This window comes from Spermophilus citellus (genome assembly GCF_964194105.1).
Source record: "Spermophilus citellus genome assembly, chromosome: 7".
NCBI classification, from domain to species: Eukaryota; Metazoa; Chordata; class Mammalia; order Rodentia; family Sciuridae; genus Spermophilus; species Spermophilus citellus.
Window position 1 is genome coordinate 113,258,691 of NC_138188.1, and position 26,751 is coordinate 113,285,441.

General features: G+C 33.3%; 1 protein-coding gene across 4 annotated transcripts in view; it reads left to right on the forward strand.

Annotated features, from left to right (window-relative positions):
* The window catches only part of ATP13A3 (ATPase 13A3), a 78,119-nt gene that overhangs the window by 30,395 nt on the left and 20,973 nt on the right, over positions 1-26,751 (forward strand). For 2 of the 4 annotated variants that reach the window (XM_081300935.1, XM_081300937.1), the window contains exons 8-28: positions 465-534; positions 2,355-2,489; positions 3,112-3,184; positions 5,212-5,343; positions 6,583-6,762; positions 6,923-7,080; positions 7,982-8,170; positions 11,428-11,489; positions 14,018-14,168; positions 16,222-16,338; positions 16,906-16,923; positions 17,016-17,169; positions 17,264-17,384; positions 20,054-20,178; positions 21,842-22,017; positions 22,319-22,441; positions 22,519-22,598; positions 23,412-23,454; positions 23,545-23,654; positions 23,943-24,039; positions 24,995-25,067. In XM_081300935.1, coding sequence (XP_081157061.1) covers positions 465-534; positions 2,355-2,489; positions 3,112-3,184; positions 5,212-5,343; positions 6,583-6,762; positions 6,923-7,080; positions 7,982-8,170; positions 11,428-11,489; positions 14,018-14,168; positions 16,222-16,338; positions 16,906-16,923; positions 17,016-17,169; positions 17,264-17,384; positions 20,054-20,178; positions 21,842-22,017; positions 22,319-22,441; positions 22,519-22,598; positions 23,412-23,454; positions 23,545-23,654; positions 23,943-24,039; positions 24,995-25,067 — 2,387 coding nt within the window. The remainder of the gene's footprint in view (positions 1-464; positions 535-2,354; positions 2,490-3,111; positions 3,185-5,211; positions 5,344-6,582; positions 6,763-6,922; positions 7,081-7,981; positions 8,171-11,427; positions 11,490-14,017; positions 14,169-16,221; positions 16,339-16,905; positions 16,924-17,015; positions 17,170-17,263; positions 17,385-20,053; positions 20,179-21,841; positions 22,018-22,318; positions 22,442-22,518; positions 22,599-23,411; positions 23,455-23,544; positions 23,655-23,942; positions 24,040-24,994; positions 25,068-26,751) is intronic. The other 2 variants (XM_081300936.1, XM_081300938.1) reach the window with 2 other exon arrangements.

The window sequence follows — 26,751 nt, forward strand, 5'->3', positions numbered from 1 at the left end:
AATTATCTAGAAGGATTTAAGGAACATTTAAAAAATATTTTTTCCTTATAAGTCAGATGTACAATGTTTTGAAATAAATACTCAGTACAATATTCTTATTAGAGGAATAATATAGGATTCCTTAAATTTATTTAATCTCTTATAAAAATTGTAATTCAAACTTTGTTCAAGGATGGAGAAGAGATCCTTTTGCTTATTGATTATTGACTTGTGGGATTATTATCAACTCACATGTAAGATTTGAATAATGAAATGAAACAGTTATCCAGAATTGACATCTTTGATTTAAATACAGTAGGTAGAGAATTTTTTTCATAGAGAATTTTAATTGTAAAAGCATGTTTTTTAAAAACATAAATTTAAGAACAGTCTGTGGTTGAATCTTATCTAATGCAATCTTTCCTAAAATATACTGTTATTTCATGATACAGTGTAATACTATTAATTCTGTTTTCCTCTTACAGAAAATTGCTTTATGGTGTAAATGAAATTACTGTGAAAGTGCCTTCTGTTTTCAAGCTTCTAATTAAAGAGGTAAGACCGTATAGAACTCAATATTTGTGATCAGTGAATTTGTCTATTAAGAAAGAGTCACAATTAAGCAATAGAATATTCTTGGTTTCTGTTTGCTAACTTTGCTTGCCATTTTACAATGGAAAAACCTTGGTGGAGAAGAATTTGGGGTATGAATTTTTTATTTTGTTTAATTCTGTTTTTATTGAGTTTTTTATTTTTTTATTTTTTTTTATTGGTTGTTCAGAACATTACATAGTTCTTGATATATCATATTTCACACTTTGATTCAAGTGGGTTATGAACTCCCATTTTTACCCCGTATACAGATTGCAGAGTCACATCAGTTACACTTCCACTGATTTACTTATTGACATACTCATGTCTGTTGTATTCTGCTGCCTTTCCTATCCTCTACTATCCCCCCTCCCGTCCCCTCCCCTCCCCTCTTGTCTCTCTACCCCCTCTACTGTAATTCATTTCTCCCCCTTGTATTCTTTTTCCCTTTCCCCTCACTTCCTCTTGTATGTAATTTTGTATAACCCTAAGGGTCTCCTTCCCTTTTTTAAATTTTCAAAAAGTTGCACATGTAAATCTTATGTTACAGATGTAATAACTTTCTTCCTTTTTAAGGAAAAATTGTCTGTTTTCTTCACATGGTATTTCATGGTACATTATTGGAGATTAAGCATTGTACCAGAACTTTGAAAATCAGCACATGACATGTATGATGCTTGATCTTGAGGAACTTGCACTGTATTCTGGGAAGAACCATGTTAGTGGTTATTGTGATGAGGGTTTGTTTGTGCCATTAGAAGCATGAATAAAAGATAATGGGCATGTCAAGGCAGGGGTTACAGACTAACCAGCAGAGGAAGACTTGCCTGCCTTATTTTTTTCTGGCTTTGAAAGCATTTTCTCTGCTGTTTTTTTTATCTACAAAATTAGAATAAGTTCTTTCTAAATATCTCATGGTTTTGAGTAAAGTGGAACTGTATATAATGAAAGTGCTTTAAAAAGTATAGAATCAGTGTTAAGACATCAGAGAGGTTATTAATGAAATTGATAAAGTACCATGAAATTTGGTTAAATGAATTTTATTGTCAGGGCTCCCTTATTTTATTTTTATTCAGGATTTAATCCTTAATTTCCTTTAAGAAATAAGAATAGTTTAACCAGTATCTCCTATTTGTTTTCCCTTTGAACTTTGACCTTTTGACATAAGTAGATTTGTTCCATTTGATAAAAGTTTTGTATCTTTACAAATACTGAAAGGCTGGTTCCACTATTTTCTTTCTTTTTTAAAAATAATTTTTTACTTGTAGATGGGCACAATACCTTTATTTATCTTTTATTAGTCCAGAGCATATTAATTATTGAAAACAAATGTATTTTATTACTGAAGCAGAATGCAGAACAACTGTTCATATACTTTAGCTTTTTCTAAGCAAATCATTTAAATCAGGCCAAATTCTAGTAATTTCTTGGTAAACAAGCATATACAGCCATATGTATTCCATACCTATAATCCCAACTACTCAGGAGGCTGAGGCAGGAGAATTGTAAGTTCAAAACCAGCCTGGGCAACTTAGCAAGATCCTATCTGAAAATTAAAAAGGGCTGTAAACATATTTCTAGTAAAAGAGTCTCTGGGTTGGTTTAATTCCCAGTTTAGAAAGAAAGAAAGAACATACTAATATACTGTCCTACTCTTTAGAGTAACACATGTTGCCCTAGGCTACTACAGAGTTTATCCCATATATCTAGTTAAGGTTGAGAATCTACATGGTTGTAAATATGTCATTCAATTTACCTTTCAAAAAATATATATTTTTTTTTAGGTTCTCAATCCATTTTACATTTTCCAGCTGTTCAGTGTTATACTGTGGAGCACTGATGAATACTATTACTATGCTCTAGCCATTGTGATTATGTCCATAGTATCAATTGTCAGCTCCCTATATTCCATTAGAAAGGTGAGTCAAAATTTATGGTTTTAGAACTATATTTGTATTTTGTGATAACCCTATAAAGGTATGGAATAGTATTTGATACAAAATGAATACTCAATAGTCATTATTTTAGTTTAATGGATTTATAAGCCCTTGTGCTTTTTTTTTTTTTTTTTTTTAAGGTTAGGGAAGCTAGATTTGTTTTAAAATTAGATTACCTACCACTTGACTATGGGAAATCTAGTTGCTTGTCACAGAGTGGAATACTGAAAGGCTGGTTCCACTATTTTCTTTCTTTCTTTTTTTTCTTTTTAATAGTTTTAGTTGTAGATGGGCATAGTACCTTTTTTATCTTTACATGGTGCTGAGGATTGAACTCAGTGCCTCATATGTGCAAGGTAAGGTAAGTGCTCTACCACTGAGCCACAACCCCAGTCCCACCACTATTTTCAGAACTATTGCAGAGTACTTCTTTTTTTGTTTGAGAGAAAAAAGTTAATGATCCTTCAATCACTGATTCTTGACATTTTTATAAAGGTGGAGTACTACCTATTTATCATTAATGTACGTTATATTTTAGCATTCTTTCTAGTGTATTTAGAAGTTGATTTATATTGGCTGTTTTAAATTTCTTTTCCTCTTTCAGCAATATGTTATGTTGCATGACATGGTGGCAGCTCACAGCACTGTGAGAGTTTCAGTTTGTAGAGTAAATGAAGGTAGGTATTTCAGGTGACAGTTAAGAATTTTTAAAAAATGACCATTAAGTGCTAAAGTGTAAAGTAAATCCAAATTATACATATACATTTGTTTTTTAAAAGAGGTAAAAATATGTGTTTGGATTCCTGAGTTTGTATCTAATTCCTTCATTTATGTAAAATTTAAATTTTCTTTTTCTACAATACAAAAAGGTAGTGTAGTGTAGGCACTGTGCGCTCTAGGGATTTAGTCTTCTTGGAAAGACAGATGTTAAACAGTAACAATAAGGTGTGACAAGTGTGCCAGGTGTAATGGTGCACACTTGTAATCCCAAGGACTCGGGCTGAGGCAGGAGAATTACAAGTTTGAGGACAGCTTGGGCAACTTAGTGAGAACTTGTTTCAAAACAAAAAGAATGGGGGCATAGATCAGATGTAGAGTGCTTGCTTAGCATGTGTTAGGCCCTTTGTTTGATCCCTAGCAACACACACACACAAGTCACACACATAGTGTGATAAATGCCATGATACCTAGAGGTCATTTACTGAAGGTATCAGGGATAGTTTCTTTGAGGAAGTGGTTTTAAGTGGTGACTATTTGAATTGGCCAAATAAGATGAGAAATTGGTAAAGTGAAGGACAGAGAGGGAGAGAAGAAGATTCTAAGTGCCTAAAGGCCAGAAATTGCAAATTGTGTGGTCATTATAAGAGCTGAAAGAAAATCAGTGTAGCACATATAGTAAGTGGATGATGGGCAAGGCATGTTAAGGAATTTGAACTCAATCCAACAGCAAGCCATTGAAGGACTCCTTTGTGTGGTCCTAATGTTTTATGGTACACTGAATAGAACGAAATTTTAAGTAGTGCTAAAGCTTTAAGAAAAATAAAGTCTTATTTTTATTTTTTTTGTACCAGGGATCGAACTGTTAACCACTGAGTCACAATCCATTTGCTTTTTTATTTGGAGACAAGGTCTCCCTGAGTTGCTTAGGGCCTCTAAATTGCTGAGGCTGGCTTTGAACTTGCAATCTTTCCTTCTGCAGCCTCCTGAGCTGCTGGGATTACAGGCGTGCACCATAACACCTGCCAAAGGTCATGGTTTTAAAATAAGGCTTTTATTATAAAAAATGAATTCAATATCATTCTTTAAAAGTTGTTTAATCAAAATTTAAACTATATCCTCTTTTAGAGAGAGAAGTATTTGTCATATAGACTAATATTGCAAAACAATAGTGTTTTTCCTCACCTATCTTTGTATTCAAACTAATGTGACTCAGTATTAAATCTGGGGAGCTGGGAAATGAAGAAGTAAGAGGAACAGAGATTGCTTAAATATTAGGTGACTCAAGAAAAATCTCTTGTCCTTTGGAAGATCTTTTTAAAAAGTGTTTAGCTAATTTAGATTTTCAAGGAAATAATACACTAGGTAAAATGTTATAATGCTTAATTTATTTAATAAATTTAGTCATATTTAAAATAATATGTAAAAAGACTAAAGAATATTGAGGGCTGTGAGACATTAGGGTTATAAATAGTATAAAAATAATACTGGAACTGGTATTCAGAAATAGTCTATGGATATATCTTTCATGTGCAAATTTTCAAATGCTGTATATTTCACACATACCACACATAGAAGAATATTATAAAAATACTCTTTAAAATATGCTGAATTCTTAATGTTTTCATGTCAATAGAAATTCGAGTTTGACCTATTTCAGTGACTCTTCTGTATAGATGCATTGTGTTTATTTTCTGAGATGGGTGGATGGATATGTTATAGCTAAAAGTGATCATTCACAGGTGTCATGAATGTTAAAGTGTATTCTCAGGCACTTGTCATCACGTACAGTTTATCCTGTCAGGAGACAAACTGACACACCCATGCTTTGTTGGTTTAATCCTATTTCTCAAAACATTGGATTTATGAGTATTTTTGTGTTAACACTAAGATCAGGAGACCTTTGAATGAATCATTGATTTGTTAGCCCTGCTTTTATTTCAAGTTGAAGGATATTCTTTTCAGATTTTTCTTTCTTAAAATTCAGAAATAGAAGAGATATTTTCTACAGACCTTGTGCCAGGAGATGTGATGGTCATTCCTTTAAATGGAACAGTCATGCCTTGTGATGCAGTACTTATTAATGGTACTTGCATTGTAAATGAAAGCATGTTAACAGGTGAGTTAAACTAAACCAATAAAATTGTATCAATGGTTTATAACTGATCCTGACATTAAATAGTTAACTGTTTAAACTTTTAAAATTAACTGTCATGTATGTCTTTTACTCATAAATGTGCGCAGACCAAATTCTGCAAAATACTTAGCTGTGATCCTAAATAACCATGCTGGTATTGGCTATGTGTGTTGGCCTGTCTCTTGCTATTTTTTTTAAAATATTTATTTTTTAGTTTTAGGTGCACACTTTATTTTACATTTGTGTGGTGCTGAGGTCAAATCCAGTGCCTCATGCATGCTAGGCAAACACTGTACCACTGAGCCACATCCCAGCCCCATCTCTTGCTATTTTTTGACATAAGGAAATGGTTTATAGTAAGGAAAGAAGAAAAGTCCTTTGCCTACAGAAAACATAACATATTTGCCTTCCTGTTTGTTGTGTAAAAAATGCGAATACATAATGATTTATATTTTTGCTAAACTAGGGAAAAATAGACTTTTTAAAAAGTAGACTACCTCCAGACCATAATCTGAAGGTAGATATTTATATCTTTTTAAATATGTGAATGTAGTCAGTTTGACAAGAAGATGTTTCCTATATAACCTTAGGAAACTAGAGTTTTGTATTAAAATACACAATCACATATACGCTTTAATATACAGTGCCTCCTTTGAACCAAATGATATAAATGGTACAGAGAACTAAATTTTGAAAAGAATTTGGCTGTTTGTGATTGCTTGGGATAACCCCCAAACTCCTTATTTTTATCTCCCTTGCCCAGATGCCTTTTCCTTACGTGTGTGTGTGTGTGTGTGTGTTTGAGAGAGAGAGAATGTAGGGGTTGGCTAGCCGTGGGTATTCATTATTATAGGGTATTTGAGGTAACAGTGCTTTCTAGTTCCATTGTTAGGGGTATAAGAACAGGTGCTAGGGTATTGCAACTACCCTGGTCATCTTCAAAATTATTTGAAACTCGATAGCACTATCATTTCCACATATAGACAAATACTACCTTTTAGTCACAGATCTCTTTCTGGAATTTGTATGGGAGACAAAACTTCATATCTAGGTGACAAAGTTCAGAGAAAAAAGGCTAATTAATTCAGCTGTAATTCTTAACAACTATTGTAAGCAGTACTCTAGTATTTATAGTATTTCACAATTTAAGGTTTTTATGTTTGGTACTAATTCTGTGTGTGCTTTCATTTAATTTAATAATTTATGATTTTTTTTAAATAGGAGAAAGTGTTCCAGTAACAAAGACTAATTTGCCAAATCCTTCAGTGGATATAAAAGGAATGGGTGAGGAAATATATAGTCCAGAAACACATAAACGACACACTTTGTTTTGTGGGACAACTGTTATTCAGACTCGTTTCTACACTGGAGAGCTCGTCAAAGCCATAGTAGTTCGAACAGGTAGAAAATACATCTCTTGCATATTTTAGCATGTTTGATACCTGTTGAATGTTTAAAATGACATTCTGTTCTGGGAGATAATTGTTATTTCTGTATAAAACAATGTAAGTAATTTTAATTTTTTTCTTTCTTTCTTTGTTTTTTTTTTCGTGGGGGAAAGGATTTAGTACTTCCAAAGGACAGCTTGTTCGTTCCATATTGTATCCCAAACCAACTGATTTTAAACTCTACAGAGATGCCTACTTGTTTCTGCTGTGTCTTGTGGCAGTGGCTGGCATTGGGTTCATCTACACGATTATCAATAGCATTTTAAATGAGGTATGTATGAGGGCTCTTACTAGGGTTGATCCTTAACTATTTACCACATGTGACTGTTGAGAATTTTGAAATGTGACTAGTAAGACTGAGGAACTAAATTTTTAAGCTAATTTAAAGAAGACATGTGAACCTAATAGTTATTGTATTACAAAGAACAAATATAGGATATTTCTGTCATAGCATTCAGGGGTTTTTGTTTTTTTCTTTCTTTCTTTCTTTTTCTTTTTTTTTTTTTTTTTGATGACACTGGGTTAGATGGGCTTTTACTTGCCATTTTTGGGGGGTGGGGTGGGGGGAGGCGCTAGGGATTGAATGCAGGGCTTTGTACATGTAAAGCAAGCACTCTACCAAATGAACTATATCCCCAGTCCCTCTTGCCTATTTGTGACTTTAAAAAAGGAAAAAGAAAAAAACCACATAAACCAGAAACTTTATTTTTTATCTTTGGGATAGAATATACAGAATAAATTTATTTTTTGAACATTTAATTGAAAGGACCTTGTAAGATCTCTTTTCTTTCCCCGGTAGAGACTGGGACAGTATGGCGCTTACAGGATGAACTATATCTGGCAGAGTTTGTTGAACTTGTTTTAGAAGTGTGCCTTGTGAAAAATGTAGGAGTATAAAAATATAACTGTCAGAAGTTTCCTGTAGCTGGGATTTTACAGTTCTCTTGACCATTCATTGAGTTTTCTATTTTGTAGAATCTCTGAAGGAAGAAAAATTAGATATCATAGTAGATGTGTATATGTATGTATAAGTATACATATATACACATGTAGCTAAACACATGCTTGTATATCAAATTAAAAATGTTAATAGACTTATTGAATAAATATCCACATTAATTTAGTAAATATTTAATATGGGGTTTGACATTTAGTTTTTGTTTCATTTGTAGGAAGAAGTTGGGGTAATAATTATAGAGTCTCTTGATATCATTACAATTACTGTGCCACCTGCACTTCCTGCTGCAATGACTGCTGGTATTGTGTATGCTCAGAGAAGACTGAAAAAAGTTGGTATTTTCTGTATCAGTCCCCAACGGATAAATATATGTGGACAGCTGAATCTTGTTTGTTTTGACAAGGTTGGTTCTGTTTCATAATTGTTCTCAAAGGTTACTGGGTAGCTTTTAAATATTTAGATTGCTTTCATTTTTCTTTGTCAACTAATTTACAGTCATTTTTTTAATGTTTCTCTAATTTTCCTTTTTCTCAGTTTGTTTACTTATATATCTTTTTTTTAATATTTTTTAATTTTAGGTTTACACAATTTCTTTCCTTCCTTCCTTCCTTCCTTCCTTCCTTCCTTCCTTCCTTCCTTCCGTCCGTCCGTCCGTCCGTCCTTGATTGAACCCAGCACCCCGTGCATGCCAGGCAAGCGTGCTATTGCTTGAGCCACATCCCCAGCCCTATACATCTTTTTTATATTTTTTTATTTTCTCAATTTTTAAAGCTTTGGGATGATACTTATTTGCTCAAATCTGAAATTGATTAAGTGTATCCAGTATTATGCCTTGTTCTGTGGTAATAAGTAAGCTGGGCACAGTGGCATGTACTTTTAGTTCCAGTGCTTGGGATAACATCTGAGACAGGGCTCTCTTAAGTCCACAGGTTTGAGGTCAGCTTTGGCAAATAGCAAGAATCTGTCTCAAACAAAAATAATAACAAAAAAGGTTCAAATATAGTAGCAATAAGTGTAAAAATTATGTGAACTTTGTATTTTTAGATAGTCTTAATTTAACAGAATAGGCTCCATAGACACATTTTTTTTTAATTTGCTCATAAGTATATGTGTTTAATGTTGCTCTAATTTTGAGTACATGTTGCAAAATTATGAAGGTCAGAAATTTTATGAAAATAACAAATTGTGTACTTTTGTGAGATATGTTTTCTCTTAATGTTTCTCTATTTTTTTTTTTTTTTTTTGGTACCAGGGATTGAACCCAGTGGCGCTTAACTACCAAACCACATTCCTAGCCCTTATTTACTTATATTTTATTATACATACGCATTTATTATATTGTATTTGGAGACAGGCTTCCGTAAGTTTCTGAGGCTAGCTTTAAACTTTCGATCCCAATCCTCCTGCCTCAGCCTACCTAGCTGCTAGGATGGCTGGTGTGTGCCACCATGCCTGGCCTATTTCTCCACTCTTGAAGGGAAGTTAGGTATTGCTGAAAGATTAAACTAGAAAATCTTTCTTCAAACTGTTCTAGGTAACTGATAAAAGAATTTGATTTTTTGAGCACTTTATTTTCAAACATGAGAAATGCATGTTTTACTTAATACCAAAAAAACCCAAATAACCCAATCAATAAAGGGGCAAAGGAACTGAGCAGGCACTTCACAGAAAGAAGAAACGTGATTAGTCAAAAATATATGAAAAAATATCTAACCTCTCTAACAGAGAAATGCAAATTAAAACTACATTGGGATTCTATCTCATTCTAGTCAGGCAGTTATCAAGAATGCAACTAACAATAAATGCTGGCAAGGATGTGGGGAAAAAGGTACATTCATACATTGCTGGTGGGACTGCAGATTGGTGCAACCACTCTGGAAAGCAGTATGGACAGTCCTCAGAAAACTTGGAATGAAACCACTATTTGACTCAGTTATCCCAATCCTCACTTTATACCCAAAGGACTGAAAATCAGCACACTACAGTGATGCTGCCACATCATGTTTATAGTAGCTCAATTCACAATAGCTGAACTATGGAATAAGCCTAGGTGCCCTTCAACAGATGAATGGATAAAGAAAATGTGGTACATTTACATAATCAAATGCTATTCAGCCATAAAAAAATTAAGTTATGGCATTTACTGGTAAATAGATGGAACTGGAGACTGTCATGCTAAGTGAAATAAATCGATCCCAAAGAACCAAAGGCTGAATGTTTTCTCTGATATGTGGACACTAAATCACATTAAGGTGGGGGAGGGTAGGGAAGAATAGAATACTTTGGATTAGACAAAGGGGAATGAAGGGACAGAAGAAGGAATGGGAATAGGAAGTAGAAAGAAATCAGACATTACTTTCCTATGTGCTCATATGAATACATGACCAGTGAATGTAATTCCACATCATGTATAACCAGAAGAATGGGAAGTTAAACTCCTTATGTGTATGATAAGCCAAATATATTCTTCATCTATAATTAATAAGAACAAATAATGTACTGTATGACTAATGTTATTCTACAACATATACAATCAGAATAATGAGAAATTATGCTCCATTTACGTATGTTATATAAAAGTGCATACATGTTTTCTGTTTGTCATGTATAACTAGAACAAATTTTAAAAATTTTAAAAAAGTGTGTTTTGAAAAAAATTAAAAGGTTATATACTCCCATCACTTTTATTTATCTCTTCAAAAAATTTGTTTATGCTGTGTGTGTGTATGTGTGTATGTGTGTTTAAGAGTGCTGGGGATTAAAACCTAGGACCTCACAAGCATGTTTAAGTACATGCTCTACCATTGAGCTGTACCCCTGCTCTTGGAATCTTGTATTAAAGAAGTTAGTTAATAGATGCAAAAGTGGAGAAAAGATACAGGTATAATAAGCTCTCATCTACTTATTAAGAGTTATCAGCATTTTGTCTCTTACCTCACCTATTCTCTCCTTGTGAAGGAGGCAGCATCAGACATTGTAACATAACATCTACACCAGTAATTACCTACGTATGTCTCTGGAAAATAAGATGCTTAAAAAAAAAAGTCATTACCATACCACCTCTATCACACTTTTAAAGTTTAACAGTTCTTAAGTTTTGTCTAATATCCATTCATATTCAGATTTCATTGCCTATCTCAAAAATGTCTCATATTTAAAGGTGGGATTTTTGTATTGCGTTGGTTACATAACTAATCTTTGCCTTTCTTTCTCCCTCAACCTTAATCATTTTGTTGAAGAAACCAGGTCATTACATCTGGACTTAACTTCTTCCCCCAATACCATTTAACTTACTTCTCTGAACTCCCTATACCCTAAGCCATTTCAGCATTATAGGTATTGTTTACTGACTAATACGTTGATTAGTGCATTCTTTTTATAATATAAGCACATAAAATTGTTCAGATATGTCCACTTTGCTCCTACATGGTAGAGCCATATACTGACTACTGTTCTGAACCTTGCTTCCTATTTTAACCCTTTGTCCTAGAGACATTCTCTGTTAGTAATTGGTAATCTTTCCTGTTCTTTTCTTTCTTTCAGATTCTTTATAGTACTCTATTGTGTATATGTAGCATAGTTTTTAATGATATATGTGTACATTTTCTTATTTCTTGAGGTATAATCCTTACTTTGTGCATATGTGCTCTTTTTATTTAGACTGGAACGCTTACTGAAGATGGTTTAGATCTCTGGGGGATTCAACGAGTAGAAAATGCCCGGTAAATATCAGCTGGATTTGATAGTTTATTAGTTAATTTTTCATATTTTAGCACATGCAGCATTCAGTTATATAACAAATAAAATGAGACAACTGCATAACTACTGCCAAACTGAACAGTTATCATTTTGCCATATTTATTTTAGATCTTCACTTTTATTGGGGGGGGTGGGTATAAGGGATTGAACCCAGGGGTACTCAATCAGTGAGCCATAATCCTAGCCTGTTTTATTTAGAGAAAGGGTCTAGCTGAGTTGCTAAGGGCCTTGCTAACTTGCTGAGGCTATCTTTGAACTTGTGATCCTCTTGCCTCAGCCTCCTTAGCCAATGGGGACTATAGGCATGCACCACTGTGCCTGGCTATATTTACTTTTAAAAGATTAAAATATTACAGAAATTGTGTAGAAATTAGAGTCCCACTCTCCCTTTCCCTGTTGTTCCTATCATTCTTAAATTATTTTTATTTTTGTATATTGTATATTTTTATTACCTATATGATCTGCATAAACATACATGAGTGGAATGCTGTGTTTTTGCAGTTTTTTCTGCCTTTCAGATTGTTTTTAATATTTATTCATGTTGATATGTAGATGTAATTTATTAATTTGAATAAAATTATTCTGATATATAATTAAACATAATGTCTGTTCTACTAAGACAATATCATTTTTTCTCCTGGTACTTTAACCATAATGCTACAATTAAAATTCTTGGAAACAGCTTGTGACATGTGACTGAGTCTACATAAGCAGATCCTTGTAGGTGGTAGCCTGGATTTGGCTTCAGCTGTGCTACCAGATATTACCTGTTCGCTGCCTGGTGATTGTAGTTCTTATTTACATTCTCCCTCAATAAAGAAGATTACACTCTCCCCGTTGCTGCATATCCTTGCTAAATTTAGTTTTGTTGGACTTGTAATTTTAGCTGAATGAACAGATATGAAATGGAAAAAGTTTATTATTATTTATTATTACTTTATTTACATTGTTCTCATTACTTACAAAGTTAAGCATCTTCATATTTTTTGGGAGGAGAGTCATTTGTCATTCTCTCTGTTACCTATTTATAACTTTTTGTGTGGTTATTCTTTTCCTTATTGTTAGAAGTCATTTGTATTTTCTGGGTTTTATATTAAATTTTTTTAGTACTGTGCATTGCACATTCCCTTAGGCTCATCTATTTACTTTTTTTTGAAGCTCAGAAGTTCTAGTACTATAGTTGAGCTTATATCATTTTTTAATCCCCTTAGAAATCTTCCAGATTTGGGTTTATATATTTTGACAGACTGTATTATTTGGTTATGTGATTTTAAGAGTTGTATCTTCTTGCTTGTTTATCTCAGTAACACATATTGCCTTAAATTCTATTTCGTTTAATATTTGTGTAGCTACACACAGCTTTCTTTTGCCTAACACTTGCCTAGTATATCTGTCTCCATCAGTTTGCTTTTCAGTCATTGTGTTTGATGTACTTATTGTTATAGATTTACATATAAATATATTTAGATATATTTGAAATTATTTCTACTATCCTTCATCCCAAATTATATGCATATTTTTTTATTTTCTCCTATTTCACTGTCTCTCTCATTTTCTCGGAATTTATGCATCCTTATCTTTACTGCTGGTTCTTAATTTCTTTTTTCATTTCTGCCTTCAGAAAACCCAGACTATAGATTACTTTTATCCTTCTTATTCCTCTCCTTTCTTAAATATATTTATTACATAGTGTTTTATGATTTTGATTTTATAAAGTCTATATGTTTAGATTTGCCATTTTAAAAAGTTTCATTCCTCTGGATTAAGTTATCATTTTATGCATCTACATTTGTGGATTTTATTTCATTGTCACTCTTGAATGATGGTGTAACTATACAGGTATCTAGGTTGTCATTTCTGTTTTCTCATCATTTTGAAGGTGTTACTTCATTTCTCCTGACACTTTTGTTTTGTATGTGGCTATAGCTTTGTTTCCTATTCCTGTATTATATTAAAATCCAAGTCCTTGGAGTATAGAGATGGCTTCCTCCCTCACGGGCCACAGCATCAGCTCATGTGCACAACCTTCCGCTTTTCCTTTCCCTCTTTTTCTGGCACTTGGAACACTTCCCTTTCTTAGGAGATCAGTTTTGCCCCTGCATTGGGGCTCAAACTCATGTATTCCCCAACCCTTTATATTTTTTTAAAATTTTGAGTCAGGGTCTCACTAAGTTGCTTAGGCAGGCTTTGAACTTGCAGTTGTCCTGCCTCCGCCTCCTGAGTCACTGGGATTACAGATGTGTTCCACTGTGCCCAGCTTGGATTTAAAAGGGTTTTGTTTTTGTTTTTGTTTTTTAAAGTGAAGTCTTGCTGTGTTGACCAGGCTGATCTCAGATTTATGATCCTCCTGCCTGAGCTTCTCAAGTAGCTGAGATTATAGGCATGTGCCACCTTACCTGGCTTGAAAGTAATACAAAACTGAAATTGCCTGTTAGAATATTGTCTTGAGTCTAGGGATTTATGAACCTAATTCAGGGTATTTTCTGTTTAGATTTCTTTTACCAGAAGAAAATGTTTGCAATGAGATGTTGGTAAAATCTCAGTTTGTTGCTTGTATGGCTACCTGTCATTCACTTACAAAAATTGAAGGAATGCTTTCTGGTGATCCACTTGATTTAAAAATGTTTGAAGCCATTGGATGGGTAAGTTCAACATTTTAAAATATAAGTAACTTCAAAAAAATTATATTAAAATTAAATTACTCTACAGTAGGATTATTTCTGTTTGTAGTTTTGATAACAGTCTATCTTAAAACTGTAAAAAAGAATCAACTATGAAATTTCTAATGATGGAGAAATATTTCTGATTGAATGAAAAGTATCTGTTTCAGCTGAATTAAGACATTTAAATATCTCTAATAGAGGCTGATCACTTAGGCTGTGTTTAATGTTTATAAAGTCATTCAGGTATCTGTAGCTGGTGCAAGTATGTTAGAAGTCAATTAGGAGGACCTTAATTAAATGAGTCAGTAGGATGACTTCAGACCTCAATTTCTTGGCATTTTTTCAGTTTCCTTCTGTTTTGCCACTGGTAATTTTAATTTGTAAGTACTTATGGTTGTTACACTTTGACAGCATTCACTTCTTGTTTTTTTTTTTAAGGGCGGGGGGACTGTGGATTGAACCCAGGGGGTGTTTAATTAACCACAGTCTTGCTAAGGTGCTAAGTAAGCATCTTGCTAAGTTGCTGAGGCTGGCTTTGAAGCCTCCAAGTTGCTGGGATTATAGTCGTGTACCACTGCATTCAGCTACAGCATCCACTTCTTTTATAGGTGCAATAATAGTTTTTTAAAGATCCTTTCTAGCTTCTGAGTTATTCATTTTGTCTGGGAACATTTCCCCTGTTCCCCCCTTGTTTGTTTTTGGTTTTTATTATTCAACTGGATGTTACTTTGCTATTCAAGTTTGAAGGTCTGATTTGATAATTCTGGGCAGTTGCAGTCAGATTTTCATTTTTGCCCAAATGTCTCTTTTAAATCAGTTTTTATTAATCAGTATTTGAGTTTGCCTTTTGTTTACTATTAGAAATCTGCTCCAGCCCCTTCTTTGTTTTCTTTTTGTTGTTGTTTTTGTATTTTGTTAACATTTTGAAAGGGAGGGAGGTGGATGATACATACTTTGTCTGCCATCATTGAAAGTTCACAGTAAGTACTCTTCAAATTTAATTCCTGAAGAGGCGCCTCACTTTATTTAGAGAGAGAAGCAAAATGGGTTGATTTATCTTTTTTGTTCTTTAATGCTTTTCTCCAGTAAATGGGTTTTCAGTAGATTTAGTGTCCAATGTTTGATCTTTTGAAAAAATTGTATAAATAAGTAAATTTGCATAATAGCATTTTTGCAGACCCTGAGATGTTTTGATACTTGACTTGATAAGATCTTATATATCAGTTGATGGTTTCATATAACCAGGCACGAATGATACTTGTAATTAATGTCATAAAAGTTACATCCCAATTCCAGAGACTTTTAACATGTAGAGAGAAATAGAATTATATAAGATTGGTTAATTGGTCACAATTTTCCTCATTTTTTCACTGATAAATCACTTCAGTTATAGTCAAATTAGTGTGTTGTTTCTCTTGAAAACAAGTTTAATATAGGGTTTTGTTTGAGTTAATTTATTTATTTGATGTTGGGGGTCAAATCCAGGGCCTTGAGCATAGTAGGCACATATTCTACCATTGAACTATATACCCCCATTTGAATTTTTTTTTTTTTAACCAAGGAAAATGTTTTTAAAGTAAATTTCAAGGGATTAAGGTAGTACTAGCCTAACAAGAAATGTTCATAGTAAAACTCTAAACTCATATTTTGGTGCCTTAGTCTGTTCTCTACCTGTTCTGTTAACTATATCTGTGAGCTCCATATACTGTGGAATCTTCTCCTGTTGGAGGAAAGGAGTCCTTAGGAGCCGAAAGAACTCTGTTTTCACAGAGCTATTGTCTAAACCCAGTAGGTTGTAGGAGCAAAATGAGAGATGTTTGTCTCATTTTTTTTCTCAACTTCAAACCTCGTGTCTCCCTTATATCATGTGTTACTAGGTATCTAACTAGTTCTCTTTGTATTTTGTTTTACTTATGTGAGATAGCAGGTTTTTTTTTTTTCAAATTGACTGAAAATGGCCATTAATTCCATTTAAAAATGTATTCAATGAACTGAATTTTATGAAGCGATACAGTGAATATTTTCCTTCCAGATTCTGGAAGAAGCAACGGAAGAAGAAACAGCACTTCATAATCGAATTATGCCTACTGTGGTTCGTCCTCCTAAACAACTGCTTCCTGAATCTACACCTGCAGGAAACCAAGAAATGGTGCGAAATTGCTTAATGCTGGATAGTACTATTGATACATCCTTAATGTTTAATTGTCATTTTGAAATATTGCTAGAAGATGGAGTCAAATGTCTTTCTCCTATGCAGACATCTATGTTTTAGTTGATTTATCAAACTATACCTTTGGTGTGCTATGTGCATTCTTTATAAAATGTTGAGATTTAATTCTCATGCCATTACTTTTCTTTCCTGTATAGTGAACAGCTTTTAGTGTCTTATGACTTACATACATGATCATTAATCCTTTAAAATTACATCTGTATACCCAGAATTTCATGAAAAGAATATTTAAGTAATGCCTTAATGAGAAAAATCTTTTAAGTGATTTTTTAAATTTTCCCTTGTAGCATTTAATGTTTTAATATTTCTAGGATACTAGAATATTTGAAAATTTTCAAGAACATAATGGTAGAGAAGGAATATCAAGTCTTGACTTTCAAATAATGAGGGATCCTTGATACTCTCCCAATGTTTGTGGATGCTTAAAGTTTTTTCTAACTTGACTATATTGATTGGCTTAATCTGTATTCTTTTCTTTCCTTTTAGGAGCTGTTTGAACTTCCAGTAAGTGAAGAACATTTATTTGTTACCTAAATGCATTTGTTTTTATTGTTAAAGAATAATAAATGCTTTGTGCATCTTTTGAAATTATATAGGCTATTTATGAGATAGGAATTGTTCGCCAATTCCCATTTTCTTCTGCTTTGCAACGTATGAGTGTGGTTGCAAGGGTGCTAGGGGATAAGAAAATGGATGCCTACATGAAAGGAGCCCCTGAGGTCATTGCCAGTCTTTGTAAACCAGAAACCGGTAAGGAAATAACTAGGATTTGGATAAAATTCTGGTATTTCTGTAAGCTGGTATTAGTAGTGTTAACCGTGAAATTTACTTTTTCTTTTAAAAGTTCCTATTGATTTTGAGGAAGTTTTAGAAGATTATACTAAACAAGGCTTCCGTGTGATTGCTCTCGCACATCGAAAATTGGAGTCAAAACTGACATGGCATAAAGTACAGAATATTAGTAGGTAAGGTTGGACAGCTGTCCTACAGTTTTCTCAGTAATGCATCATATATGTTTATATGTCAGTAAATACACATCTTTATTGAATGTATGCAAGTATATGCACATGTGCATTTATAATGCAATATGGTTTTAGACGACTGAGGTAAAAGTACATTTTTTCCAATATCTAATTTCCTTTTATTTTTAAAATTAATTATTTTTAATAAACTTCCTTTTTCTTTTCTTTTCTTTCTGTATTTTTATGTAGTGCTGAGGATCAAACCCAGTACCTCATACATGCTAGCCAGGTGCTCTACTGCTGAGCCACAATCCCAGCCTCTAATTTCCTTTTTATTTTATATTGACTTTTTGCCTATACTATTATAACATTGTATGTTTTTCCTTAAAAATGATTGAAACTACTTTAAATTTGTTAAGTATCAAGTGTTTCCTGTGTGTCAGGCATGTTCTTGAAACATTGAGCAATTCTACAAAAGTTTCTTCTTCCCAGATGATCTTGTTTTGCCTAGTGTTTGGATCTAAACACTAATTTGGTAAAAAGTGTCATGAGTCACAGTACCCAATACCGTTCCTCCACCCCATTTATCTCTGCCTCTGGTCAAATGGCTTCACCAACATCACATTTCTTTCTATATATAAATATGGGTTTCACATTCAAGAATTGCTACTTTTTGCCCATGAGCAGTGTCACATGCCTTTAATCCTAGTGACTTAGGAGGCTGAGGCAGGAGGATTACAAGTTCAAAGCCAGCCCCAGCAATTTAGGGAGGCCCTAAGCAACTTAGTGACTCTGTCTCAATAAATAAAAAGTGCTGGGAATGTGGCTCAGTGGGTAAGCACCCCTGGGTTCAATGTTCAATACCCCCCCCCCAAAAAAAAAAAAAAGAATTGTTACTTTTATTATAACTGGTTAAGACCTACCCCTTGAAGATAGAGTTTTTGTTTAGGAACCTTATAGCGTGCCTAATATTTTGCAAACAGAAAGAAATGTCCATTGGTTGTCCTGGTAATCTGTATATTTGGGGGTATTCTAAGCATATGTTGGTTTTCCTGGTAATTACATGTATTTGGGGGTATTCTAAGCATGTGTTTTTAAACAAAACAACTTCTACCTAGTGATCTGATGCGCATACATGGGCAGGAACCACAGATGTATAATACCTCCTAATTCCTGCAAAGGGCACATTTGTCTCTTTTTTTTTCTTTATTACTTCACCTTTTGCTGTTTTCCTCTTAGAGATTAATTGGTGAATTAGCTGTAGTTCTCTAGCTTTTCATGTTTCACAGAGCCTTCCAAGCCTGTCAATAGGTTGTTTCTTTTGCCCAGAATGTTCCATCCCTCCCTATCAACTGTCTCTTTCTATTTCCTTTATTCTTCATCCTTTAGTCACCAAGACCTCTGTTTTTGCATTCTGCCTTACAGAAATAAGCCTTTCTCATAGCTTAATCTTTTATATCTTAACAGTACAGTTTATTAGAGGACATGATTTCCTTAACTTGTATTATTCACAGGTGAGTTAGGAAACCAACTGAAGCCAGGAAATAGAACATTATAGGAAACCTGGTATTGTTGACCCAATAGTTTCACATTGGTACAACTTCATATCAGGCTTCAAAGCTTTTTCTCCTTCCTTTACTACAGAGTGTCTTTCACTTTGTTTTCTATCTGTTCTTTAATATCTTTACTATTTATTGATATAGCATTTAGGTTGCATAAGTGTATACTCAGCTCCTTTACTATTGAATTTTTATGTAGACAAATTACTTAGCTAATTGCAAGTCTGAAATTCTAGTTGCTAACTTTAAGTCCCCTTTCCCTATTGAAAAACATTTCTATGGTATGATTTTGGTAGAATGAAATTCCTTGAGAATGCGACTGTCATTGAACAGACTTCTTCTTCATTATAACTCTGAAGTACACATTATTTTTGCATATTTCTCTAGTTACATGTCATTTCCCTCACTAAGTGTCTTAAAAGTAGTGATCATTTATGCCTTTTTGTCTTTCACCTCCCAGTGATTGGCATAGTGGTGACTAGCATAGTGCTGGTGCATTCAGCTATTTGAAAACTAGCATCTTGATAACTGTATTGATTATCAGTATTCTCAAAGGCTCATCTCTGGATCTTGAATAGATCTCATTGTTGTACTTCTAATGGTTCTTAAATTTTCTAGGATTAAGAATTCTATTTCTTAGAAATATTATAGTATTGAGACATAATAATGAAAATAATATCAAATGTGCTTGTGGTACAGTTTTTTTCCCTTTTTCTCTTGACATTTAAATTAGGTTATATTTTATGAAGGACAGTAAAGAATATATTTATGCTTATATTTGGATAGGATATAAAATGAACATTCCTAGACTAGTATTCCCAGTGCTAGAATAGATTATTGTTTCACAAAGATATAGATTTCCAAATGTTCCTTGTTTTTCATGTTTCAAAGTGTGGAATTTTATTTCAATATTTCAAAAGTATAGTTCTTGGAAATTGTTTTCCAGGTTTAAATTTTTTTGAAATATTGAACTTAGATGCACACATGATTTATTCAGCATATAAAATGTTTTACTTTATAATTTATAGATTTTAAAATGTTTTATCAACATGAAGAGAACAACATTGTTCTCTTGACTAAACCATTATGTGTTAACACTTTTTTTTCCTGCAGAGATGCCATTGAAAACAACATGGATTTTATGGGATTAATTATAATGCAGAACAAATTAAAGCAAGAAACCCCTGCAGTACTTGAAGATTTGCATAAAGCCAACATTCGCACTGTCATGGTCACAGGTTAGACTTTGTAAAAGAACACAGAAGAAAATTGAATGTGGCTATAAAGTCCAAGTTATGTAATACTGAGGAATGATAAGTTAGTTATTAAAGTATATTATGTAGTGGCTCCATCGTACATTGTCCTGCTTCAGCTCTGAATATCTTTCCAAGGTTTAAGATAATCTTGGAGTACTCTTCTTGAGGTCTTGCAAATTCTGTTTATAAAAAGTATGATAAAATAATGAAGAAAACTATAAAATTTCCAACTTTCCTTTTTATTATTTCTTTAAATCATATATTTGTATAGCACTTAACATACCTTGCTGTATATTAGTTATTTGTAAATTAGTTTGTTAATTAGTTACTTTCTCTAGAATATAAAATTATTGAGAATTAAGAGCATGTTTTATCCATTTTGAGCTCCTTTACAATTTTCAGACCTGCCAGGTATATAGAAAATTATTAATAGATACTTGTTAGAATTAGATTTATATACATAGGTGTGTATGCACATATATAAAATATTATCCTTACTTGAATTCATAATGACTTTCGAGGTTCATTTTGCTTTTTTGACACAATATTTGATTTTCTTGGGTATTTTTATACTGTTGAAAATGTTACATAATTTCTATTCTTTAGCTGTGTGAAATTGTGCCAGCGCTTTTCATAGTAAATAATCAGGTTTAAATTACCTTACTTTTTGGCATTTGTGTGATCAGTAAGACTTTTTGAAAAAAAACCTGAGTACATTTTTATGTCTTTAACTCCCAAGATCTAATAGCATACTTCTTACTGCATGGCTTAAGATAACTAAATCTATCGGTGTTCTGAAAATTCTTAATTCTAATGTCTCCTTCAAGGCACTTTACATCTGTGTCTCCTTCTCCTTCGCCATGACAGAATGTGACTATTTCTCAAGGGCCACAGGAAGATACTCTAGGAAGTAGTCTATAGGAATTGGAGAAAGATATTTAACTCTTCAGTTATGGTAGCAGTGGGATCCCCAAACCTTCGCCTACTTCTCCTGTCCTTGCTTCTCTTCAGTTCTTTCCTTCTCATGACTGAGAAGTTCTTTTTTACTTCTTATTACATCTATTCCTATTACCTGTCTTAACTTTTTGTTTTGTGTAATCTTGATTTTCTATCTCATCTTTTTCTGTGATACCACCCTAGTATTCTTCCTCCTAGGATATTTCAGTGTTTATTGTGCATCTGTTATATATTTTGCACTGTGTTGTTTGTTATGGGACACAAATAGTGTCTGGAAAAGATTGTATTTGTATTTAGAAGTTGTGAGCAAGATTTTAGCATATATGTACTTTGCATCATTCGAGGCTTCCTTAATAAGTGTGCCTATTAATTTGCTTATTTTAAAATTTCCAAGGATAGCTGGGCAAGGTGGCACATGTCTATAATCCCAACGACTCTAGAGGCTAAAACAGAAGGATTGCAAATTCAAGGCCAGCCTCTGAAAGTTAATGAGTCCCTCAGCAATTTAGCCAGACCTGTGTCAAAATTAAAAATAAATAAATAAAAGACTCCCAAGGATCAAGGATATAATCCTCATTCTTCCCAGCCCAGTCATAGCGACTCGATTTGATTCTCAGAAAATACTTGTTTGATACACATTCATGTTGTAATTTTAATCTTAATACATTGAAAATATTTCGAAAAATAGGTGACAACATGTTGACTGCTGTCTCTGTGGCCAGAGACTGTGGAATGATTCTACCTCAAGATAAAGTTATTATTGCTGAAGCATTACCTCCAAAGGATGGGAAAGTTGCCAAGATAAATTGGCATTATGCGGACTCACTAACACAGTGCGGTAATTCATCAGCAATTGACTCTGAGGTAATGTCAAAATTCTCTTTTGAAACTTGCTTATTTGAATTTAGACTGGAAAAAGAAAAATGGTGTATTAAAACAAAACAGAACAACAGCAACAAACAAAATCTAAATGAAAACAGAAACCTCAACTAACTCCCCAAAGATTCATTAGGACTGAGGAATCTCATTTTTGAGTAAATGTTAAAGTCTTAGTGTCTTATATGAAATATATGGAATAATTTAGTTTTGGAGGAATTACATTTAACATAAGATTATGTTATTTGGTTTGGCTGTCTAAGTATTGTTCTGGGTGTTTCATATACAGGCTATTCCAATTAAGTTGGTTCATGATAGCTTAGAAGATCTTCAGTTGACACGTTATCATTTTGCAATGAATGGAAAATCATTTTCAGTGATATTGGAGCATTTTCAAGACCTTGTTCCTAAGGTAAGTGATAGAAGTTTATGGACATGTTCATGACTATATTGTGAACAATATTTTTAATAAATTTTAATTTTTTCCAGTTGATGTTGCATGGCACTGTGTTTGCACGTATGGCACCTGATCAGAAGACACAATTGGTAGAAGCATTGCAAAATGTAGAGTAAGTATTGGTGGATTTTATGTTTTGGAATTTTTTAAATGGTACTTGTGGGTTTTTGTTTTTTTTTTTCAATAATGTTTATTACATAACAGGTTGAGCATTTTTAATCCAAAACTTCAAAACTGAAATGCTTTTTGAGGGTTCAGTAAAATTTGGAACATCTCAGATTTTGTGTTTTCAGATGAGGGATGCTCAACTGTTAAAATAATCTAAGCAGATATGCCAAAATCTGAAAAATCTTGAAATCTGAAACACTTCTTATCCTAAGCATTTCAGATAAGGTATATTCAACCTTTGTATGTGTATGTACTTACATGCAAATAAATAAATGTCACCTGTAATACAGGTGGTAAGAACTTTAAGTGCCTCTTTTAAAGAAAGACTCATGCTCATTTGTTTCACTAAAAGTATAGTATCTACTCTTCCTCTCTGGGTAATATCTAGGTAGAGTTCATTTATTCATTCAGGTGCTCTATCTTTTTAATTTTAGTGAACAATTGTTTCAATTTTTTTAAGGAAAAATGGTAGCCTATATAGAATATATAGGCACAAGTATTTTGCTCTAAAGATGAGCAAATTGAGATATTAGCCCATTTTATGACAAACAAATCTGTATCCCAGGTCCTTTCACTTTCAGGCCAATTCTACTGGCAAAGCATTGTGCCCATGGTCACTGTAATGAAAGGATTCATTAGTTTCATCCCAGAAATCTCTTAGTCTGTTAGCTTTTCATAATTCTGTATTAGAGAAATCTTATTAAGTTAAACACTCTATTTTAAGAAATTAAAATCATAAAATTGTTTTCTTTCTTAGTTACTTTGTTGGGATGTGTGGTGATGGTGCAAATGATTGTGGTGTAAGTATAGATTTTCTGATTTACTTTTGTAGTTCTTGCTGTAGCCTAAATTACATTCATAAAACTTACCAGTTTTCTTAAAACCATTAGGCTTTGAAGAGGGCACATGGAGGCATTTCCTTATCAGAGCTTGAGGCTTCGGTGGCATCTCCGTTTACCTCTAAAACTCCTAGTATTTCCTGTGTGCCAAACCTTATAAGGTAATAAAAACCGAAAAATATTTTTATTTTGTACTACTGATAAAAAAGGGCAGATTATGATTAAAAGTAATGCCAATTTTTTAAAAATAGTAGCATATTTAATCTGTAATTTATTAGTTAACAGATTGCTACTACTCATTTGTTCCATTTCTCCTTTCGATTAGGTTTTTTGGTAGACAGGTGCTTTGTTGTAGCTGTCAAATGTTGTTCATCTGTCAAGATACAGTTGTGTTTTGGAGGAGGAGCTTAAAATGCACTTATTTACATGCTGACCTTTTCTCTTCACAGGGAAGGCCGTGCTGCTTTAATGACTTCCTTCTGTGTGTTTAAATTTATGGCATTGTACAGCATCATACAGTACTTCAGTGTTACTCTCCTGTATTCTGTGAGTACTAACAGTGTGCACAGAGTTGGGGCTTTATGTTAAGACACTTTAAGATATTAGCTATTAATGCAGATTGGACAGTTTTGTTTCACTCTTCAAAATGTAATTCCATGGCATATTTTTACAGTTCATTATATGTTCACAGGAAAGGCCAGAGTAAGGAAAGATGTTTTAGCAATAGTTTGCAGAGGCCAGGCACAGTGGTGCATGCCTGTAACTCCAGCAGGTTGGGATGATGAGACAGAAAGATCTAGAGTTCAAAGCTAGCCTCAGCAGCAGTGAGGTGCTAAGCAACTCAGTGAGACCCTGTCTCTAAATAAAATATAAAATAGGACTGGGGATATGACTCAGTGGTTGAATGCCCCTGAGTTCAATCCCCAGTACTCCCTCCCCAGCCCCACCCCCTGCCACTGCTGCCACACACAAACACACATACAAAAAAGTTTGTAGATCTGTGCATTTGCAGAAAAGAGAGTAAACAATGATGTACATAGGTATCAGAGTTTATAATTGAAGTGATTTTAGTGTAGATTTTTCTCCTAATGAATGTTTATATCCCAAGGAATTAGTGTGAGCTATCCCCTTTAAACCATTTGTAGAAAGTCTCATAAAAGATGGTGTTGCATATTAAGAAAGTTTCAAGATACTAATTTCCAAGTATATTGAATAATTTAAAGTTTGCTTTTTGCACCCCCAGCCCTCCACCCACAAAAAAAACCCAAAAAACTTTTAAGGTTTTTACTGAAATAATTTTAAGAGATGCCTTTTATAGTAATATCTTAAATCAAATTTTTATAAATGTGTTAATGTGGATTAACTTCAAGGCAAATATATTTGAGTTTTTAAGCAGGTCCTTTTGAAGTTGTCATAATGGGGGAAAATAATGTATGACTTGGGAACAATGCTGTAAAAGTACTTCTTGGAAAGTAACTATGTTTTGAAATTACTTCTATAGATCTTAAGTAACCTAGGAGACTTCCAGTTTCTCTTCATTGATCTGGCAATCATTTTGGTAGTGGTATTTACAAGTGAGTATCTTGCTTTGTTACTGGTTTCAAAGTATTATGAAATTCTGATGTGATTTATTAATCTTTGGTAAATTTACTTTAGCAACTGTAACATAGTTCATCTGTCCCCAGAATCCCTGTAAATGTGCTCTTTTATTGCTAATTGTTTATATCTTGTCTCATTTGTTTTATTGTTCTCCCATTTCCACCCCCCCCCAAAATATTTGCGAGTAAGTTTTGAGTCATCATGTGGCATGCCCCTTTGCCACTGAACGTTTTAGTGATTCTTTCCTTTTTGTTTTTTATTTTACTTATTCATTTTTTCATATATGACAGCGGAATGCATTACAATTCTTATTACACATATAGAGCACAATTTTTCATATCTCTGGTTGTATTTAGTGATTATTTTCCAAAAGATCAGAAATTTAACATTGATAGTAACAGTACCTAGTCCAAACTCCACGTTTAGTTTTGTCACTTGTTCCAGTAATTTCCTTTATACTTATTTTCTCACTTAGATTAGAACCCAGATATAATCCAGGCCCCCAAATTTCATTTAGTTATTACATCTTTTTAATCTTTTTTTTTTTTTTTAATTCCAGAATAGTCCCTCAGTTTTGTTTTGTTTTTTTTTTTTTTTGGACATTTATGAATATGGGTTTGTCTGATTTATGCTCTTTAGATGCAAGCTATAAATTTTTGGAGGGAATGTAAGAAGTGATGCTATGTCCTAAATGCATCACATAAGGAGACACAAGGTATTAGTATGTTATAGTATGGGTGATGCAAACATCCAAATAAATAATGGTGATAATGGAGTATGGCCCATTGAGTCAAATAAAAACTCACAGTTCCATCTATGCTATAAGCAAATAAATATTTGGGAGATAAGAGAAAGCTCTTGTTTAAGGAAAATGCTAATAGAAGAAATGTTTGACTTGGACCATAGTGAGACCCTATTCTTATTGATATTTTTAGCAGATAGCTCATTATGGGGAGCTTTCTGTGCACTGTAGGATGTATAATAGAATCTTTGTTCCTCTCCCCATTACCTACTAGTAACCCTTTCCAAGTATGCCAACCACAATATCTCCAGGCATTACCAGGTCTTCACTGGAGGTGTAAATCACCTTTGATTGAGAACTACCAAGTTAGACTAAAGACTTTAGTAGATGATAAAACTAGCGAATGAAAGAGGATCAGGACTTTGACAGTCTCAATATAAATTTTCACAAGTTATTGATTAAAAAAAGAAAAATAGGTAGACTCCACCTTAATAGGTTTTCAAAGCCTCTTTAAATGTTACTTTTAGGTTTATATTTTTTTTCAAACCTTTATGGGTTTTTTTGTTTGGCAGTACTAGGGTTTGAATGCAGGAGGACTATGTGAGCTATATACTTGGCCCTTTAATTTTGAAATTTTGAGACAGGGTCTCAAGTTGCCCTACTGGGCTTGAATTTTGCCATCCTATTCCCTCAGCCTGCAGAGTTGCTGGGATTACAGGCACTTGTCACCGCATCTTTGTTAATTTTTCTCCAGAGTAGTTGTAGTTTTGCAATTGAGTATTCAGAAAATAATGAACTCTTTCTTAGTTACATAAAGGTGGTGATTAATTTTATAATTTTTATACTTTTAGTTTTTTTTTGAAACTAGTGTTTTTTTTCTGAATTTCAGTAGAAATATAAAAACTGCTCCTCAAGCA